At 38.9% G+C, this 22,402-nt stretch overlaps 1 protein-coding gene across 7 annotated transcripts in view; it reads right to left on the reverse strand.

Moving 5' to 3' along the window:
* Positions 1-22,402, reverse strand: part of PEX5L (peroxisomal biogenesis factor 5 like) — a 204,671-nt gene that overhangs the window by 46,755 nt on the left and 135,514 nt on the right. For 2 of the 7 annotated variants that reach the window (XM_060767461.2, XM_060767459.2), the window contains exons 2-3: positions 15,841-15,945; positions 4,917-5,028 (exon numbers count right to left, since the gene is read on the reverse strand). The exons of 1 other annotated variant lie outside the window; for it this stretch is intronic. In XM_060767461.2, the coding sequence (XP_060623444.2) occupies positions 4,917-5,028; positions 15,841-15,945 (217 nt within the window). Of the gene's footprint in view, positions 1-4,916; positions 5,029-15,840; positions 15,946-20,809; positions 20,876-22,402 lie in introns of those variants that run through there. 4 more of the 7 variants (XM_060767464.2, XM_060767462.2, XM_060767460.2 and 1 more) reach the window with 3 other exon arrangements.

A 22,402-nucleotide genomic window follows, 5' to 3' on the forward strand; every position in this document is an offset into this window, starting at 1 on the left:
CGTTGAAAGGATGCACGAATGGATTCCACTGTGTCTTCGGAGACACGCGGTCGTCCTGTGGTTTTACCCTTGCATAAGCAGCCCGTCTCCTCAAATTGCTTTACCCACCTCGCAATGGAATGTCGATGAGGTGGTTCCTTGCCATACTTGGCTCGAAATTCTCGCTGGACCGTAATTACTGACATTGTTTTAGCAAATGTCATCACACAAAACGCCTTCTCTTTGCCTGATTCCGCCATTTTGAAAACAGCAACTCCTAGCGACGCCTAGCGGCATTAACGTACATGTGTGTTGCTCAAAAAAAACTTTGATAGTTTATCTGTCGCTATGTAGCTGTGGTTTGGTTACAGTAAACATACATTCGGGTACAATTAATTTTCTTATTGGCCTATTCATTTTGACTAACCCTGTATATCTGTGGAAAGACCAGGGTGGGACAAAGGACTTTTTGTCTGCTCCAGCTCCCATTTTCCTACTTCCAACAGACCTCACTACCTCTGAGGATACTTGCCATACATGCAGGCGAAATGTCAGGAGAAAATGCCTCTAGAACATGGCCATATAGCCTGGAAAACCTACAACAACCCAATAATAAATAATGTTGCTCTCCATCTGCCACCCCTTTTGCATACCTTCCACCTTTTCGCAGGAGAAAACTGGGATATGCGTTTGGCAGAACAACATTAGCATGTGGGCAAAATGACAAAAAGAAATTAACGGGGAAGAAGAGACAAGTTAGGAGAGGCTACAACTTTTGCCTTTGCCTAGGTCTCCTTGGAAGCAGCAAGATTCTACTATTTCCTCTTCTGATTAATTGATAATTATGTTTGTTATTTGAACACACTTTGCAGCAGCTGAAGAAATCTGAGTAAGAAGAGAGAGATGAAGAGAAAGAAATTGGGACATTTGAACAGAAGCTGAAAAATGGAAAGGTAAAGAATTAATCAGGACAAACAAACCCAGCCAAATGAGGACAGCTAGAGATTTTGTTTCCTCATTCCATATAACAGAACCTGGTTTGACACTAACCATATTCTGTTTAATGGCAGAACCTGCCTGGTTTTTAGAAGGCATAAATAGGATTTCACTCTAAAAGGAAGCAAGATATCTTAGGGTGCACTGAAATTGTAGAATTAAAGTTTGTCACCACTTTAACTGCCATGGCTCGGTTGCAACAGAATCCTGGGGTTTGTTGCATTCAGTGAAGCGCTAACGCTCTTTTGAAGAGAAGACTAAAGACCTTCTAAAACTACAACTTTCTTGATTCCATTGCCTTCAGTCATCGCAGATAAAGTGATGTCAAAACAAATTAATTTTAGAGTGTAGACGCTCTCTTAAGAATGCTATGGATGAAGACCATTTATGTCACTGGTGTCAATTCAGATAATGGAGGTTGCTTGGTATTCTTTCTGCTGACATTCAGAGATTGCTGCCCTCCCAGCTTTGCTGATGCTTCAAGTTTATTTTCCTCTCGCTCAACTTTCAAGTGTCTAAAACATCTGGGCCAGTGTGGCTTAGCCAACTTGGCATATGCACAGTTCACAAGAGGATTTCAACAAGCTCATGAAAGGCATCAGTGGTGATTAAGCAGAAAAGAGGATATACAAGTCATATTCAAGACGTCCCCCAAACCTTTGGGATTGTTAAAAAGACAGGACTGACTGACAGAGGAGGAGGAAGCTATAATGTCTTATGTGTCCTTGCTCTCCTCAGAAACCAGAAACAGCTGGGTGTATGCATGGCATGACAGAAAAATCCCTAGATTTCAGGCTAATTTGGATGTTGGCTTCGTACCAGCAATATGAATGTCTATTTCCTCCGTTAGTGGGCATGAGAGGCAGGTTAATTAGTCATGCCCCAACTTCATGCAAATAAGCTTCTGCTACTGAAGCTGCCAAAATATCCCTATTTGTTCAGGTGAATAAATATCTCCCTTTAACAGAAAGGGAGGTGTAATGACTTAGGAGCAAAAGGTCCCAGACTCACTGCTGACTTCATTAGTTACAAAGAGTGAGTAGTAGATGAAGGTTCAACATAAGAGAACAGGAAGATGGGAAGCAAACATGTCAATCAGAGCAGAAAATAGTTTACTAGTATCACCTGGAGCCCTTTCCCACTGCACCATTATACCACAATTATTCCATTTTAATTGCCACGACAACACTATACGGAATCTGGGATTTGCAATTTAAGGAGGAGCATCCAAAGATCTCAGCCAGAGAGATTGGAGGCCTCACCAATCTACAAGCAATCTATAGAATGCACCCATGACAGTTTAAAGTGCAACCATTGTGCTGTAACTGTGTAATGTTTTATGAATATTTATAAATATTGAGATTTTTACCAGACTGAGCTAAAGAAGAACTATACTGTATTGTCGAAGGGTTTCATGGCCTGAATCACTGCATTGTTGTAGGTTTTTTCGGGCTATATGGCCATGTTCTAGAGGCATTCTCTCCTGATGTTTTGCCTGCATCTATGGCAAGCATGTTTGCCATAGATGCAGGCGAAACGTCAGGAAAGAATGCCTTTAGAACATGGCCATATAGCCCGAAAAAACCTACAACAACGCAAGAACTATATTATTTATTAGGACCTGTCTTAAGCATATTAGTAACCTTTCCATATACTGAATCAAGCACTGTTTGAACAAGATGATTTATATTTTGATAAGTAAAGGTTTTCTCCTGACATTAAGCCCAGTCGTGTCTGACTCTAAGCCGAAGAGCTGGCGTTGTCTGTAGACACCTCCAAGGTCATGTGGCCGGCAAGACTGCATGGAGCACCGTTACCTTCCCGCTAGAGCGGTACCTATTGATCTATTCACATTGGCATGTTTTTGAACTGTAGGTTGGCAGAAGTATACTGTATTTTGTTACCAGTAGTCATTTCTAGAAGAAAACTCTCACCTGCATAGCCACTAGGAGAATTCTGGAAATTGGGAGTTCAAAAATAATTTTTCTAGGCTCAGAAATATAGAAGCTCTTTGAAGCTTGAGTTAGGAGTCTTTATTAGCCCAGCTCTACCTAGAGATATCATGATTAAAATCTTCTCCATGCGAACTATATGTTCCACCACTGTGCAACTGCCATCACACTTTGGACAGAGACCTTGTTAGTCAACATTAAGTTATATCTCTCCATCCTGGTATTGTATGTTCTGCTTCTATACTTCTCAAGGTTGTGGTGCTCTGGGTTTGACCTTCTGCCTACTTTGAATTCTCGGAAGCAACTGTACATCTTACTTAGCATCAGAACTCCATTCCTATGTTGGACAAAGCAGGCATTCAGATCATAATCTTGGCTCCAAGAGTAGCCACTGTAAACTCTTTCCAAGGGAAGTGTTCAGTAAAATAAAGCAAACTTCTAATGCTTATGGATGTCCAAAGAATGCTGACTTCGCTCCTCAATTCAGGTGCTTTGGTCATTGAAATTCCTATTCATTACACGTTTATTTCCTGTCCTTTCCTTTTCAGAGCCCAAACAATTTACATGACAGTGAGTTTTCAAACTCTGTCTAAAAATAAACTGGCTAACATCCTGTATTGCACTTATAGATTTTTAACCATAACTTCTCCATATTAGTACAACTACACAGTCATAATTATTACGCTATTGCTAATCATAAATGCCTCCAGCAACTCACCTTATCAGCCAGCAGCCATATTGAGAATAGAAGTCCATTCAGCTCCAAGTCAGGACACAAGAGGTTTTTAGTATCTTCTCATCAGTGATTGAAGTTCTAACAATCGGAAGCAGGACCACATTGCTGGAAGCCTCCTCCTTGGACTCCAAATGGCAATTGAACAGACCTAGTTCATTCAATGAAGCTACTGGCTTTTAAGGTGGGTGGGGGAGTCCTAATCCAGGAAATGTTACTTAGTTACACAGACGTAACTAAATACCTGGTTTAAACAGGGTATCAGCAAGCATTTTTGATATGAAAGCATGGCTTCAGCAGAAGACAGAAATGTAAATCCTTCACTTTCTCTGAGTGAGACCACTGGTCCACCTAGTCTAACACTGTTGACAATGGCTGGCAGCAACAAGTCCTGAGGGTTTTTTTTGCACTTACCTAGAAATGCCAAGGGTAAAAATTGGAATCTTTTGTACACAAAGACTGAGCTAGGACAATGGAATATGATGATGTTACAAATGGTTTGGGAAATGGGGGTTGAACCAATGGGGTGAGGATGCTGGTAAACATGGAGGCAAAAACTGAGAAACCTGGGAATAAACTAAGTGAAGATAAAAAGTAGTTGAAGATACAGATGAAAAGAGGTTAGGTTGGAATAGACAGAATCAGGGAAAGGCTGCAAAGAGACCTCAAATTAGATTAAACAAAATCATAGAATCATAGAGTTGGAAGAGACCTCATGGGCCATCCAGTCCAGCCCCCTGCCAAGAAGCAGGAGAATTGCATTCAAAGCACCCCTGACAGATGGCCAGCCAGCCTCTGTTTAAAAGCCTCCAAAGAAGGAGCCTCCACCACACTCTGGGGCAGAGAGTTCCACGGCTGAATGACTCTCACAGTCAGGAAGTTCTTCCTAATGTTCAGATGGAATCTCCTTTCTTGTAGTTTGAAGCCATTGTTCAGCACCCTAGTCTCCAGGGCAGCAGGAAACAAGCTTGATGAATTAGGGTGCTGCATACCCCTTTAATTTTATTTTTGCAAGGACAATTTGAGCAGCAATTGATACTCATTCTCGTCACCTCACTCCCCATATTCTTCTATTAGGATTGTCTTATATAACCACGCTAGCTGGAGATTGTAGTTGTAGTCCAATAAAGCTCAGCACTTTCTAGGTTTGCACGAAGTTGGCTTCTGAAAGGAGATAGGTACAGAAAAAGCTGAATCTTGGCTAAGATTCAAAAAATCCTTTCAGTATGAATGAAAGCAATAGAAAATTCAGATACCTGCTGTATTTGACGTCACAGGTCTTGCAATAGCTTCAGATTTGGTTTCGCAAAGAAAGTCATCAATTGAAGGGCTCAGGAGGGGTCTGCTTTCTTGTTGTTCATTCACCAGCTAGCAACAGAAAAGCAAAAGGGGTGCATGTGGGCCCATGGGTGTATTGGACAAATGGCTTTAAATATGCGCATGATTTCATTTTAAAGCACAAAGCAAAATGGATATAACAACTGGACACGAGGCAGCAAATACAAACAAGATGCTATAAGGCAACACCTACACTCAAGTTTGGAGGTAATCATTGTATGATATTTTTCCTCTAGTCATGACAATTTACCTTTTAAACATGTTGTAAGACCTTCCTGTGTTGTTCAGTATTGAAAAATGCCAGATGTCAAGTTGACCTCCAGCCACTTTAGAGTATTTTATTTTTAGTACTCCACACAGGCCCTGGAAGGTCTCAGGGCATAAGAATGACCCCCAGATCTGTTGTATTGGCTTACGCCAGCTCTAACATCATATGAGTTGGAAGGGACTTTGCAGTTATCTAGTCCAAACCTGACTTAAAGTAGGATCAGCAATGTTGAGTAGTATTACAGCACATGAAGGAACTCATGGTTCACAAGCAGCCCTTGTAGCCCTGGGATGACATAGTTGTTCATTGGGATTGAAGACGGGATGTGCATTTGTGATATGTTTGAGGGAGGAGAGCTGGGTTTTATGTCGGCGTGTCAAGAGGTTGTGTGTTCACTTTGTATGCCCATGAGTGAAGAGAATGTCTGCCACTTTGTTTAAGGTGTGCATACATAGAGTGAGTTGTGTATGTGAAAATATGTGCATGAGGGAAGAAGGCTAAATGTGTGTGTCCCCATAAGTTAGCAATTTTATCATGCCTATTTTCAGTAGATACTACTGTAAATGTCCTTTTAAGAGTTTAGGTGCAAATAGATTATATTAATTTAATTTGTTTGTTGGTCTTAGCCACACCCACTCTTCCCGCATCTGGTAAGGCCCTTTCAGACTAAACAATTATAGTGCTGAACATCCTATGGAATCCTGAGGTTTGTGGTTTGATGAATCAATAGAACTCTAGTTAAGAATGGTAACGGCCCTTTGAACTATAAATGGTAAGATTCTTTAGGATGGAACAATGGCTGCTAATATGGAATCATAGTATTCCGATTGCATAATGTGAAAGGGCCCTTGAAACTTGTTCACCCTCTATTTTGTAGTCTGAAGTTTTCCCTTTTCCTCAAGATTAAAAGTACATGATCTAGAATCTTTTCTTCATAATTAAAGTACATGACCTAGAATGCTCACCTTCTGCTTGGGAATACAAATGATTTCCCTTCCAAAAATACAGTGTTGGTTGTTACCCCAACTAGCTCAACCCCAAAAGATTTCGCCCAAAAAGGCTGCCCATATCCTCAGCAGATGGATACCTTGTGAAGAAGAGGCCACCATTAAGCTAATATTTTCTGTTCTCAAAGATTGCTTCAACACAGTCTATGAATCCAGGTCAGGCTGTAAATTTAAGAAAACTGGTTTGTTTTGGAGTGCCTACACAGGCACTCTACAAACTGGCTGAAAGATGCAAAGGAGTCCACAAAGCTCCACAGATTCAGAAACATCTGAACCCAGGATTGTTTTCTTTTCTTTGCCCCTCTGGCAAGACACACTGTTCAAAAGCAGCTGATCAATGCTTGCCTTCTCATGTAGCTTTCTATCCATGACTCCTGAAGCATTAACCCTGTGCTCCACATACTTCTTCTGATTTGCAGAACTCCATAGTTTATACCTTGAAGAGTGGCAGTATATTGTATGGCTTGCTCTGGAATTTCTGGTGAGTTTTTTAAAAAAACAAAAACACTCAGCGTCTAACTGAATGTGAATTGGAGGTCACATTGGAGGTGTACTTTTTGTAGACACCATGACCTTGAGCTGTCTTCAAGGAAGATTTCAGTGCCTGTGTAAATGGGGCCAAAGAGCACTAATCCATTGAGGTGCTTCTAAAACGTGGTCAAAATCTGCTTTTTTGGGGGCATTTTTTCTCTTGTTTCAAGTATTGAACTTTGAAGCAAGAGAGAGCAATTCTGACCCATTTTTGGCATGATACGCGAAGAAAGCTGTCATATGCCCCCTTAGGGCCCATCCACACAGCTGTATAAAATCCACAGCAAAGTGGATTATATGGCAGTATGGACTCAGATAACCCAGTTCAGTTCAAAGCAGATATTGTGGGATTTCCTGCCTTGATATTCTGGGTTATATGGCTGTGTGAAAGGATCCTTAATTTTCTCCAGGCTAAACAAATCCACAACACAGCACCTCCAGTGCTCCACAATGTATTTTCAACACTTTGAGCCTTTAATTTGTACTGATTGAAGGAAGGAGACAATAAAGCAATCCCAATGGGAATGCTCATTCTGAAGCACCTGCTTTGGTAGGCAATTCATCTTGCAAGCACACCACTTCTAATGATTCAATGAGCCCAAGCCCAGTCTTACTACCTAACATGCTTTTCCCCCATGGGGGGGGGGAGGGGACTGGGGTGGGTTAAGCTGCCTCTAAAAACCATGACATTTGACATTAGGTTGACATTAGGTTTGGAAGGCTTTTCACACTTTGCACTTCTTTCTTTGAAGACAATGCAAGGAACACATGATGCCCTATCAACCCTTCATAGGCTGGTTTGGAATTGCGTGTAGACCAAATTGGGCTCACAATCTGAAATTTCTCCCTTTATAGAAGGATGATCTTTTGTCAAATAGGCCACCCTATCGCTGGGACTTCCATAAGGTAAGATCACAACTGTGGGGTTGGGATGATATTAACGTATGAAAGGGCAAAGAGAGGAAGTTTGCAGATTTCCTAAGGTTTAGAGCTAACTCTGATTTGCCCCTGACAGTATTCTTTCTTCTCTCTATCCTTTAGAAGAATTCCTGTACAGAAACGTAACTCTGTGACTTGTGTGATGGCCTGGTTAGGGTGCCAGCCTGTTATTCTGAAGCCCTTTTCCTTGGTTTTTGTTTTTGTTTTTGCTTTGAATCTTTTCCAGCACCTAGTAATGAAAACAATCTTGTTCTCCCACAGTTAATGGGATTGTAAAGACAATTGATGTGTCTGAAGCATTTGTAGCACCCAAAGTACACTTTGCTAGCTGGTGTAATTTTATAAAAGCAGTTCAGGCAACAAAACAATCAGAAGGAAAACACTGCCATAAAAAGTTATGTAGTATAGAGAAAGAAAACTGTCTGCATCCGGATATGTCTGGAAACCTTTGGATAGATATTTTTTGCTACACATATTTTGGAAACAACAAAAAGAACCATCACCACAACAAAACATCACATTATCAATGTCTGTGAAGATTAGCACTGGTTTCTTTGCAGACATCAGGAAACTGGAGATAATGACTCTTTAATCCATATCATTGGCCTCTAGTTCAACATTACTGTTCTCTACTTTGCTCTCTCTCCAAAATTAAACTAAAATCATACATGAAAGCAAGCATGGCCAGCACTGATATAGACCTAAATCTGAATTTGTAGGCTACATTTCAGATGAAGGAATTGGCAAAACTATATGAGTATTTCTTGCATAAGAAAATCCTGTGAAATGGATGGAGTCACTAGAAGTCAACAGACAACTTGAAGGCACACACCCACAAATGCGGCTCTATATTTGTATGCTTTGATTGTGTGTGTATGTGTGAAATTCATAACTTTTCTCTTTTTTCTTGTTTGCAGAGGTTACATGTAATATACTATACAAGTCAATGGAATATCATATTTTCAGGTGTATCACAAAACCCGAACTATCAGAGACCTACTTGCTTTTCGGAAAGCCTGTAAAACCTTTCTCTTCCGACAAGCTTTCGATGGGTGAATAATTCGGGACTATGTCTGTTCTTGTTTTTATTGTATTTTAAAGTGAATTGTATTGTCTTAATCTACTGCTGTAAACTGCTCCGAGCCAAATTGGGAGTAGCGGTATACAAGTCAAATAAATACATAAATAAATGAGGCTCGGTGTTATGCAATTCAGAACTTGGAAGTTGCATTTTTTTCTTAAATGTGTTCATTTCTAGGGTACTTACAGTACTCTTTAAAAAGGATTTACTTCTACAACATCTTTATACCAAACATGAGCAACTTTCTGTATTTTTATTCAGATTTATATTTCAAGAATATACTTTAATTTTTTTTAAAGTAACTCTTAAAATGACAAGTAATTTTAAAGAGTCACACATATTAAAAATCCAAATACAACAAGAAATGGTTATTATTAAAAATATTACAATTGCTGGTACAGCTCTCATATTTATGGGGTTCAGATTTGTGACATTTTATCCTGATAGCACATAAAGATAATGCCTATCTATAGACACCAACGTGGCTGCTGTTGTTCTCTGCCTTCAAGCAATTTTTTAATGTATGGTGACCCTGGTCAAGATTTGTTCAGAGCAGGTTTGCCATTTCCTTCCTCTTAAACAGAGGCTCTCAACCTGTGGCTTCCCAGGTGTTTTGGTCTACAGTTCCCAGAAATCCCAGCCAGTTTACCACTGTTAGGATTTCTGGGAGTTGAAGGCCAAAACATCTGGTGACCCACAGGTTGAGAACCACTGCTCTAAAAGGTTAAGAGAATGTGTCTTGCCCAAAGCCATGTAGTGGATTTCCACGTTTGAACCCTGGTCTCCCAGAAGCCTAGTCCAACACTCAACCATTACAGCATGCTGGTTCTCACTGTGGTTATGAGAAGGGGTTGAAACTTTACAGCTGCTGCAGTTCCAAGTAAGTATCACTTCTTTGAATTGATGTGCATTTTTTTAAAAAAGTATATTAAATGTAAAAGTGCATTTAAAGCCACATGTTGTTTGGCCTTGAGTCTGTTGCTGTCTATCATTAGATTAGTTGCTATTTTGTTTTACTGATTATCTACCTTGCGGGATCTTTTAAATGTTTTATTATAAACTTCACTTGATGCTTGTATGCCATTTGAGCTCTGAGCTGCTTGTAAAAAGGTACGATAGGAATCACCTCCTCCTCTTCTTTTTGGTACTTTAAAATGCAGCACAAGCATGCATTCCTGTTGAGCCCATTTTTAAAACTAAACAAGAGCCATGCTTCTAAAATAGATCTGAAATATCATTATTTCATCATAACATTGTAATGAAATTATTTACTTAACAGAGAAATTGGTTTCATTTACATAAAAGGAAAATAGTTTAACTTTTAGGCAGGCAGCCAGTTTTTTAGGTCTGTTTCTTCAAGGCAATTTTAAAAAGTGATTTTTGCGGAGATGCTCTGACTGAAATTAAATGTATTCTGCTAAAAATAAATAAAAGATTAAACAATACTTATTTTGCAAATTGTCTCTGATGATCTAATAATTATTATTGTGGTTTAATAGTTCCTAAGATCAATAAAAGCATGCCAGCAGTGGCTCGGAGATGATTCTGCAGGCTGCTTACAAAATGTATGTTGATTGAGCGGCCAAGGGATACAGCAAAGGTCAGTGATGCTTTCAGATATGTAGATCCTCTTTACTTAACAAAATGATATGAAGACCTCAACACACCAGCCCTGGCTTAACATATGTTAAAGTAATGTACATTAGCATTTTAAGAGAGGGGCTTCTTCAAGGCTATGACACTCAGTGGACTTTCCCTAGGAAAAAAGTTGCTATTCCTAGACTCTGAAACTTACTGTCTCATTGGCAAGGGTTAACATGGGCAGCCTTGATGCCAGCTCATTTGTCTTCTAAATCTGGAACCCTAGACAGATAGGACTTGATTGCTGGCTCACTTGTATATTTTCAGTATATTGCAGATATTTACATTTGTCATAGTGGTAAGCTTCAAATGTAAGCAGTACAATCAGCCCTCCATTTTTGCTATATAAATTTTCCTGAGATAATAACTTTCTAGGAATATTTAGCTACTCCAGCATGATTCTATGGTCAGCTTCTGGTGGAAGTAGATCATGAAATCACAATGGAGGGCGTAGAGGTGTTTGTTTAAAAATCTTTAGGTCTTCCAGTATGATTTTGATTACAAAATTGCAGTGGAGGACCTAGAGATTCTTAAAGAGTTCCTTTTATCCAAATCCATCAATAATCAAATCTGCAAAGTCAGACCCGGAAATGTGGTGAGCCAATGGTAACTGGAGCCTTACATCAATTGAACCTTAATGGAGCTATCCAAAGTACTGAAGGAGCTATCCAAAGGAGCTTTCCAAAGAGCATCATGGAGAACTTCCTTGAAGTCCAGACTAAAACCACAGCAGACCTGCCCTTCCATTAAAAGAGAAGTCACCAGTTACCATTGATCCACGAAAACATATAAAGTGGACTATGGTGAGGGTCCCCCATTAAAAATCCAGAGAGGGGGAAACAATTATTTCAAATTTCTAAAGCATATGAGATGATCATAGGGATATTTCATCAATATCATCAACTGCTATGTACTTCATAACATGTGTCATCAACCTTGGTTATGAATAGGGTTGGAAGCACACATTTGCTGCCCAAGAAAAAAAGCACAAGATACATCTGAGTCATTAATTGCTGACTTAACTGGCAGCTGAAGTTTATTTCATCAATGAGGACGTAATTTCTCATCATACTAGAGATCAGCAGGTGAATTTAGGAGGTACAGATGATCTGCAGAAGACGGTGTGTGGCATTCATAACTTAGTCCTTTGAAAGAGTAAAACTGACAGGGGGTTGGGAACTGCTTTCCCTCAACATCTGCCACGTGAGATGATTATTCACGGACCAACATTATGTATGAATTTGCAAACTGGACTGCACTGAAAACCACTGTTTTTGTTAGTTGAGGAGATAGGAAATTATACTCTAGATCAGTAGTTCTCAACCTGTGGGTCCCCAGGCATTTTGGCCTACAACTCCCAGAAATCCCAGCCAGTTTACCAGTAGTTAGGATTTCTGGGAGTCGAAGAGCAAAACATTTGGGGACCCACAGGTTGAGAACTATTGCTCTAGATTTTAATACTAATTGGGTCTGGATTTATGTACTACTTTTATCTAAGCTAAAAATTACTGCATTGTCTGCAAATTCTCTTTAACATTTAACCACAAGAAAGAAATGAAGGTCTCAAAATCATATTGATGTAGTTTTAAATCAAGGAGATCAAGTACTCAATTCATTTAGATATCAGGATAAAGTCATCATGCCATTTCGAAAGTTATAACCTAGAAGTTGATTGACCAAACTTCTCCAATTTAGCACCCCCTAGATGTGCTGGGGATACATCCACTCTGATAATAATCAAATTTGGAAAGTGTCAGATCAGGGAAGGTTGTAGGAAATTATACAAAGATGTATAAATCCAACTAGGGTAGACCTAATGAATCAAGGGGATTAATGTACATGTTATTTTCAAGCAACTGATTCAATTGATCTACTTTAGATGGAACTAGTAAATGGACTGAGGTCTCCAAAGGCCTTCTAAGTTCTATCATTCTAATTTAAATGTATTAAATTCTTCTCTGGCACAGTTATCACAAAGAAAATAAATAATGGTCTGACTCCACTGCAAAAGTATAGTTTGACAACACCAGAAAGCTTGGTTGCTTCCCATGTAATCTGCACCACCACCATCAAAGAGGCCACAGGAAGCAGTCACTGCTATTCTGCATTGCAGTTAGAGATTCATAATCTAGTGTTATGAACTGGTAATTGGTCCATGTATTCATGATTGTGGAAGCATCATCAGAAACACTCCCCAAACCTACCTTAACAGCTAGCAGCCTCATCTAATGGTGAATGTTTGTTCTGCTGGTGATCAGGGAGCAACAGAATGATCTTTCCAACCCTCTGTTACCAACAATCTCCAACACAACAACTGCAAGAAGGACCCCCCCCCCATCACAACTTGTCATCACATCGGAGGAAAGTCAGAAATGCCATCTTGATGTGTCCCTATCACCAGCAGAATAAACCTCTAATACTTGATATGGCTTCTTACTGTTAAGACAGGCTTGGAGAATGAAGTTGGGAGCTTGCATGTAGTTACACATTTATAGCTCTGGCCATGATGTAGGGTCATGATAATTATTCCTACCCATTATCAGTGCAAAGTTATTTGTGCACATTACCAGTGCTTAGGAGTCTAATGAGGGAAAGCATTTTTAAGGGGCGGTTTTCTTCTGGAAAGAGCAGGAATAAACCTGGCTCAGATATCCCTCCTCCACTATGGCAGATAATGTTCTCAGTAGGAAATGTACATAGACAAGCTAAGGACAAAAACATTATAAAATAAGAAGACATGTAATGTAACAGGAAAGCAAGCGAAAAATTGTCAGATACTCTGAAAAAGATCCATGGAACGCAGAGACGATTATCAAAAGTACTCACTCATCCACTTGATTTTGCCTCCTCTTGGCTTTGTGTAGCCAACTGGTGCATAACAAGGATGAAGTTTACTTATAGACAGTGAGAAAAAAAGTATACATGGACTAACATAGATCACATTTTACTTTGAAAGAGACATCACAAATGACTCCTGGTGATTTTTTTTTACAGCCAACCAATACAAAATGGAGCACGAAACATATTATGAATCAGGTGTCTCCATAAGTACGATTCATAAAGTGGTTTATACAAAACCCAAATAGGATGCTACAAAGAAAAACATCCTATTCTTTCACCCACTCACATCTCAGCATTGAGCTGCTTCAAGCAGTTTGTTTTTCCTACATGGGTACATCAATGCATATCTTCATGTAAGAAGACTATGCACATGTTTCGTATGCATGTTGAGGAGCTGTGACTGGCAATGAGACTTCCAAGACACATACACAAAAATCCAGAAAAAGGCCAAGATCCTGTTCAGCATGTGATTAGCATAAATATATGCTTATGCAATTGTGCTAGGTTGTACCATTGTACAAGTGAATGTGTACAATGTGTACAGTCAGGAACCCCTAACTCAAAATCCCTCATTATTTACAATCAGGGACACATCTTTGTTAATGTACATATGTAAGGACACTTGGGGAAAGTGCAAATGTTGTGCACATATTGTGGACACAACAGTGCAAATGGGATGTGCTACTGGCATAACTATAACAACGTACGTACACAACAGGATTCTGGCCATGTCTCCCATCTTCACACATGATGATGCATACACAAATATACTTTTCAACCCAACCCATGTAGGAAAGCTGTCAGATGTGATGTTACCCAAACACAAGACTTTTGAAATTTCTGTATATATAATGCAGCATTGGAAATGTGTAAGAAGAAATTGAGAGGCAATATTTTCAAGGAGTAGGGCACTATTAGTAACTTTTAATTATTTGAACTCATTTAATTGTTCACACATAGTTTGAATATTCCATAAGGAAAGCTTGGCATGGCCTGTTGATTATCACAGACTATTTAAAAACAAATCAACCAATTTTTACACAACAAGGGAACTGTATAAATAAGAAGAAAATACATTTGGAAATAGAACGCAGATGTAGTTTTAAACACTGTGTAGTTTAAAAATCCCATGACTACTTAGATGGGAGTAAGCCCACTGAAGACAATGGGTCTTTACTGTTGAGTAGACAAATATAAAATTATACTGCATTAAATTTTGACATGTGTTCCAAACTGGTGATCAGCTCAGAAGGCTTCAGGTTTTACATATTTGTTGTTGGGCACCATTTAAGTGGTTTCTGATTTATGGCAACACTTAGGTGACCATATCACAGGATTGTCTTGGCAAGGTTTGTTTTGGGGAGGAAGGGAGCTGCCTTTGCCTACTTCTGAAGTTGAGAGAATATGAGTTATATCATTTAAGCCCCCAGTATCATGCACAGCTACAGCCATACGGGAGCTGCCATGCCACCTAAGACCCAGGAAGGAAACATTCAACCTATGGCTATGGCCAGTCATTCAAATGTTGTGAGCACAGGGGCATATGGCATAACCTTATCCATTCCATAAGTAACTTCATATGTATACAAAGAAGTTCTGAAATGGAAAGGTAGATGCATTTGGCTACAGTGCGTGTCCTCCTTTCTCTCCGTGCCTGTAATATTCATGCTTGAAGAGGCTCCTGTGTGCGTGTTTGTTTCACGTACAGCCTACACCCACTTTGAATCTTGCCACAGAGAGCCAGAGGTAAACCTGAGAAGGGAAATGGAAGGAAATAAGAGCACTTGTGTTTTAGAGCCACATAATGTATTCACAAAATGACACACTCCTAGAAGGAATGTTGCGTACACTTTCACCAACATTTGGTCATGAATGTGCATTCATATATACTGTACGATGTTAGTTATGGACAACATGAATCACAATTGACAGTTCAAATCAATTTAGATACTGTACTGGTAACTGACATATGCACACTGTAGTTCCATAAATCATTTGACTCTGAACATCTGCCATATATTTGCTTTTTGAAAACTTCCCAAGCTAATGCATAAAATGTTGAATGCATGGTGCATATGTGATCTTTTTCTCTCTCTTTGGATATTTGTTCAGATTACTTTGTAGTAACATACTTTATATATCATAATAATCTTGTAAGCTTCATTGTCTGGGAAGGTAACATGTAAATACATTTATAAATAAATAAATGTATTTGATTTTTTAAAAAAAATTTCAAAGAACATTATCTAAGGAACAAAGTTGAAGATGGTTTTCTAAAGCTAAAAACCCATCACAGGCAGCACTAATGGTTGAAAAATGGCAATATTTTGTTTCAACCCACACACAGAGTGTGATTTGTGATGGGAAGCAGCTCTACTTAAATAGCTCCCATCCTATTTTTTTAGATATCGTGGTTAATTCTAGAAACAAACAAACAAAAATCTTATTGAAGGTCTGTCTCCAAGAATGGAGATCAATCCTCCATAGATCAACATATGTCAGCTTCCTCCTTTGAATCCTACCATTCTGCCCACCTGTGATTTCATAGTAAGGAGGGGCTTTTCCTCGGCAGACTCCTCCCTCGGTATCTCCTTCATCACCATTGCAACAGCCTTATCTGCCGCCCTAGAGCCTTTCCCCTATAACAGTGAAATCAACAATGACTTGGGTCAGGAGGAAACTTTGTGCACTGTTACAGATAGAGAAATACTTGAATAGTATTGTTATCATTATTGCAAACCCCTCCCTCCAAAAATCAAACCAAAAAAATCAGTCCAGAAATCAAACTAAGGTGTTAATAAACAGTAGAAATAATTGTTATGTCACTGAAAAGAAAACTACACATTTGTATATGTGGTCACAAAACAAATACATCGGCTAAGGTGTTACAGGTTGAATCCCCCTGATCTGATATTTGTACTTATTCATGGATTTGATTAATATGGCCTCTCCTGTAATCTCTAGGTCCTCCAGTACCATTTCAGCCAAAGTTGGCCATAGAGTTCCACAGGAAGATCTAGAGATTCCGTGAATGATCAAATCTGCAAAAGTTAAACACACAAATGTGGAAGGCCAACTGTATTTCTGAATTCCAGATAAGAGAGGCTTCTCCTTTAATTGACACTCATGATGCCCAATGCTAGACTCTTACTTCATAATTGCCCTTTAAGGTTATAGAATCATAGAATCATAGAGTTGGAAGAGACCTTGTGGGCCATCTCCAACTCCCTGCAAAGAAGCAGAAAAATTGCATTCAAATCACATTATCAGAAGAGCAAGATTATTTTCCTCGCCTCATTTCTCATTCAAATATGATTCTGTGCTTATGATTATTTAAATGCAGCAACTTAAAAAATCCAATCAGATGATGGTCTCTTTCTCAGAATTAGCAATAGCACTACTTAGCACAATGTAATGACTATGAGGAAAGTGCAAATCAGAAAGGTGCACCTCAACCTCATTTTGGCTGTGGGTGGCTTTGGACATGACACACCACTTGTTTTAAGCAACTGACCAACCTTATCTATAAGATCATAATATTTTTTCTTTTTTTTCATGTAGGATTTTATTGAAATAAAGACTTTATAAACAGTTGGTATTCTCTGATTTCTTTTTCACAGACTTATGGGCCAAAGAGTTGACTCCTCCTCCTCTCTAAGATCATATTATTGACCTATTGTACATTATGATTATCCTAATCCTGATCTACTGTACAGGATAGATATTTGTAAAAATAAAATGTGTATCAAGAGCTTTGAATTATAGTATGACCCCATACTTGCAGGGATTTCTAGGGATTTCCTAGGTCCTCAAGGCCTGGTATGCTTCCATTTGATGATATCAGAGCCACCATGGAAGACCTAGAAAATCCCTTCAGAGGCTTCTAGATACTCCAGAGCAACTCTGTTATAAGTTCCAATGCAAGTTGTTCATTTCAAGAGGGTCTGTTATTAAGTACAATTTCCTGTTTCTATGGTAAGTTCAGGAATGTATCTCCTGCAGATATGAGGTCCATATTATTGATTTAGTTGGTAAGACTTTATATTGATGCTAAAGTCATAGCATTGGGCACCAAGTGTGATATTAATTAAACCAGAAATTAGTCCACTGATATGTAGAAACTTTCCTAGTCATCAAAGGCAAGAGACATCAAGCCAAACTCTTTGATAGTTTGTAGTCTTGGGAGTGAATGCAGAGTCTCTAACAATTTGTTAACATGGTCATGAATGTCATCAGGTAGCTGCTTTCTCCCACTGCCTCCTGTTCTTGGGAGAGAAAAAATGTAATTCAGTCTCATGCAAAACCATCTTTATATGGAAAGATTCAAATAGACTATCAAACATCAAGAGAATGACGTTGTGAACCAAAAATTCCATTTATTTCCTACAATTACAAAAACTGCCAATTGGAGCATTGCTGTAGTTCAAAACTTTCCTTTCAACTTGAGTTGTTAAAAATAAATATATAATCGTTGGTGAGAAATTAAACATGTTGAAATACATTTAAAGAAAAATTTCACCATATGTGAAAGGAAAATGAAAAAAAAACATATTTATTTGAGGAGAAGTTTCTTCTCAGTCCTCCCAAAGAGACAAAAACAAAACACATTAAAATGTAAGCTGCCTGAGGAAAAAAGCAATAAAAGAAATAGATTTTTTTTTAAATTAAGGATCCTGAAGAATTGGTTTGGAAAAGATCCAGATTCTCAGGCGAAAAAAGGCTTCTACAAATTCCCAATGCAAGAAGAAGTCATAGCATGAACGTAATAAGTTTTTTAAAAATGTCTCTTTTAAAGAATTATTCTTTTCTTTAAAAGCTAAAGAGCAATTCTGTCAATTCTGACAACAACTTCCGTGATTCTGTTGTCTGTAATACAGCTGAATCTTTGTATATTGAATCAGTTCTGATGTAACATTCCTACTTTTTTATTTTTGTTGGTAGAAATAGAGTAAGGCACTCAGCCAAAATCAGTTTCTGTATGTGTGTCCTGCCAAATAATTTGGAGATGTAGTGGTGTTTCCCTGACTAGCAATACACCGACAATATTCATACCAGTGAAGACTGATTTTATACCAGACTCTGGGAAACCTACTTCATAGACCGAATGGAGTCCAAATGAAGCTTGCTGCAGTTGAGTCATCTATTGCCTTGAGCCATAGGTCTTCCAACTGAAGGCATTCTGGGCTTTCATCCAAAGACTCAGCATTGCCTCAAATCCTGCTGATGTGATTTTGGAGTGAAGGCAAACTGTGCATTTTTACTGGCAATCACAAGAGCATACACTTCACTCAGAGCATAAACTATGCTTTACAATTTGCTTTACATCTGTCATCATTACAGACGATCCCTATGGAAGCCCAATTTTGGACCAGTTCTCTGTCTTATCCTGCCCCTTGTGTTTCAGATGGGATATGTGCATTCTTATCCATGCTGTTGTCTTCCATCTCACAAAAAGGTGATTGTTTTGAAACAGTTGGAAAATTGCTTCAGGGACTCGAGAAAAAGATATTTTGGTGGTATCATGGACGCTAGCCAGTTGACTGCTATGACAGCTGACTTTTCCTCTAAATGCTGGAAAATTCATAACAGGTTTCCTTTCAGTACTTGCTCCAAGATATGAAAATGCATGTGCATTTTCAAGGAAGTGAAGATATTTTCAAATAATCTCTGCCCCATCTAGAACAACCCATGTTAGGAATGGGAAGTATGAAAACAGCTGTTCTGATTAGAAAAAACATTGATATACGTGGAAAGTAGGAAGATTCCACTCTGTTTGTGTGATAATTTTCTTTCAGAGTTAAATGACAAATGATACACCAGAACTGAACATCAATATGACAGTGCAGCTGTGCGCTTCTAAATGGTTCATCTGGGGATAGGGTGAATGAGCATGAAAGGCCTACTGGGACTGTGGATGTCAAAGTAGTACAACTTATTGGCTCTCCCATCACACAGAGATCCTGGTGGCAAGAATGTCCATGGAGACAAGTGACAGGAACCCAAAAAACAAAGGACCATAGATTCATATTGCATCTGGAGCATGTGGGGAGAGCAAAATGTATATACATTATGGGTAGAAAGGCAGCTTTCTCTCACTGAGGTAGCACATGGGCTTGCATATTGTCCTTGGATCACACTGCATAGCATCAAAGATATTCCAGTAAACATTATAACTTCATATACAGGGTGAGGCAGCATAACTTCCTTTTTAAAATGCACGTCATTTAGTTGGTTGAAGATGTAGTGGAGCGCTAGTGGTCTTGTTTGAGAGGTGGGAGTATAAAGTTTTGTCCTGACACAGTTCAGTCGCCATCATGTGTTGGAACAGTGAGGAGCGTGCTTTGGCCTTTGAGGACTATTTTTCAAGCGGATTTGGAGTGGCCGGCCCGCTCTCCAGATTTGACCCCTTGTGAATTTTTTCTATGGGGTTTTTTGAAATCCCATGTTTATGTGAACCATCCAAGGACCCTACAAGATTTGAAGACCAACATCCAGGAAGAAGTTGCCAACATAACGCCTGCTATGCTGGAAGAGTCATGACAAATGCCAAAAATTGTTTTACTCAGTGTATGGAGAATGGAGAATGGGGGACGTCACCTACCCTAATTTGATCTTCAAAACTACGTAAAAAAAAACTTTAGGTATGAGCCTACATTATTTAAAAAAAATCTGATTCATACAATGGGTTTTATTAAGTTTTGAAAAAAGGAAGTTATGCTGCCTCACCCTGCACATAAAATCTTCAGACTGACTTCACATGAGCAGAATGTTGTCCTCGTTTTGAAGAAGACACTGCTCCTTTCACATGCAAAGAGTACATGGTAATTTAATTAGAACTGGGAAGAAAAACAGGCTCGGTTATGGGATTAATAGTCAATGTTGGAGCCAGGGGTATCTACAACTTTAATGCTAGGACCCAAATATCAGGTTAGAATGTACAACTGTTTCAATCCAACAACAGTTAGGTTGACACTAATACAATACTGTGTTTTTCATACACAAAATGCACATATAAAGTTGTGGATTCCAGCAAAACGCTGGCAACCAAAGCAACATTTTCCATTTAGTGCCCCAAGATTGTCCTGCATTACATGCTCATACCAAGTGTCATAACATGTAGGCATGCTCATTCTTTTCTACCCTGTAATATTTGAACAACTGCAAAATGCATTGGAGTGAACAAGATTCCTATTAGCCTTGAGATGTAGTGTTTCATTTGATGAGAAGCACATTCGGATTTGCTGAGCATAACAAAAGGTCTCAGGCCAATATGCGCTATTCCATTTATGATTCAGTCCATACATTTGTGGGCCTCCTCGGAGGTAACAAGTGGGGCCACCGTTGTGCTAGCAATCAATGTCATGCGGCTTTGGCAAAAAAGTTTAGTCCTTCCGTGCCGAATGTTTGGATGAAGCAAGTTCTGTTAGCCGGGAAGGATGCATTGGAGAAAACAAACATGCAGTGCTTTTTAACTTCTTGCACAGGAGGATAAATAAAACCCACCAAAGCAAAGATGAGCTCACATTTTTGAAGCCAGAGCCACTTTTTCTTCAAGGTTTCACCTACTGCCTGAAAAAAGTCATGACACTCATATTAGTGGATGGTATCAGGTTCGTAATGGGTCTACTGGATGGTCATGAACAACATGCTATAAAAACTTCATTGCTTTCTCAAGTGCAGGACACAAATCCCCCCATAATTTCCACACCGGATGTTTTTATTTCCGAGGAAATGTTGAAAGAAAAGCTGTAGTGTTCTATAAACCTCCACCAAAGGTTAACTTTTAGATTTTGGAGGGCCTGGAAAAAAACTGTATTAATCACATAACTGCAGCAAAGTCCACCGTTTCTTTGCATGCAGCCCCATAGAATGGGCTGAAGCCCTAGAGATGATGGAATAGCTAGTTGATTCCACTCCACTCTTGTAAAAGAACTGCAAGGATGAGCAACAGATGTTGGACTGCATCTCCTATCAGCTTTTTTCAGTACAGTGGTTAGAAAAGATAGGAGATTTAATACAATATCATCTGGAGGGTCACATATCCACCAGCTATTTATAAATTTGTAGAATCCTCCAATCTGGATATGAATGTTTCTACAGATAATTGGGTCAGGTCATAATGGGTGTATGGAAGTTTCAAATACTTCTGCAAACACACAATTCAGAAATTAGTCAGAATATTTGTAACTTTCTGATCACAAACTAAACAAAATTGGTTATCTATAGAAGCAGATCCACTGATTAACTTTAGCAAAAAAAAAGTGACAAAAAGGACAATATTACAGAGCTTGATAAAATTATGAAAGAACAGAAATATATCACAGAAAAAAACGTAGGAGGGGATTGGGGAGAGTCCATATTAAACCACAGAGCTTTGCATGCAATACCACAGTATCATAGGAATAACTGCAAGTCTACCTCCTACTACTTCTCATTTCCCCTCTGCAATGAAAAAAATAGGCGATACAACAAAACTAAACAGCAGAAGGCATAAGGCAGGCAGAAGAAAGCATATGTTTGCACAATATGTAAGCACCTTAGGGAATTTATTTGTGGCAGACACTAGATAGGAGGAACAGGTGGGATGAGTTCACAGAAGACCTATGCTATTCTGGCTATATGTCACAAGAAGAGTTTACCTCTTAGTAGCAAAACTCAGAGAAGGAGAGTTTTCTTTATGGGCTTGCAACAATTTGGCCATTGTTTATTTTATTTACTTTATCCTGTCTTTCTCCTGATATAGAAGCTCAAAATGGCAATATAAAACAGAACAATGAACAAGGCAGACCTTTAGCAGTACTCTCGTGCTATTAGGACTCAACTGTATGTGTTGGTGGTTTCAACAACAACACAATCATGAACGGTAACCCTCATGCAATATTGTTTTTTCAAACTATTTTGCTAATCTATTTGTTCATTGATTTGGATGGATATGCAATTGACCTGCATGAGTCTTTCTTATGATTAGATCAGAACCTGGAAACATTACATTTTTGGATATCAGTTGCAAGAATACCCAAACTATCAAGGACACTGTGGCCCCTTCCACACTGCCCCTATATCCCAGGATCTGATCCCACATTATCTGTTTATCCC

Source organism: Anolis sagrei, chromosome 3 (genome assembly GCF_037176765.1).
Source record: "Anolis sagrei isolate rAnoSag1 chromosome 3, rAnoSag1.mat, whole genome shotgun sequence".
NCBI lineage: Eukaryota > Metazoa > Chordata > Lepidosauria > Squamata > Dactyloidae > Anolis > Anolis sagrei.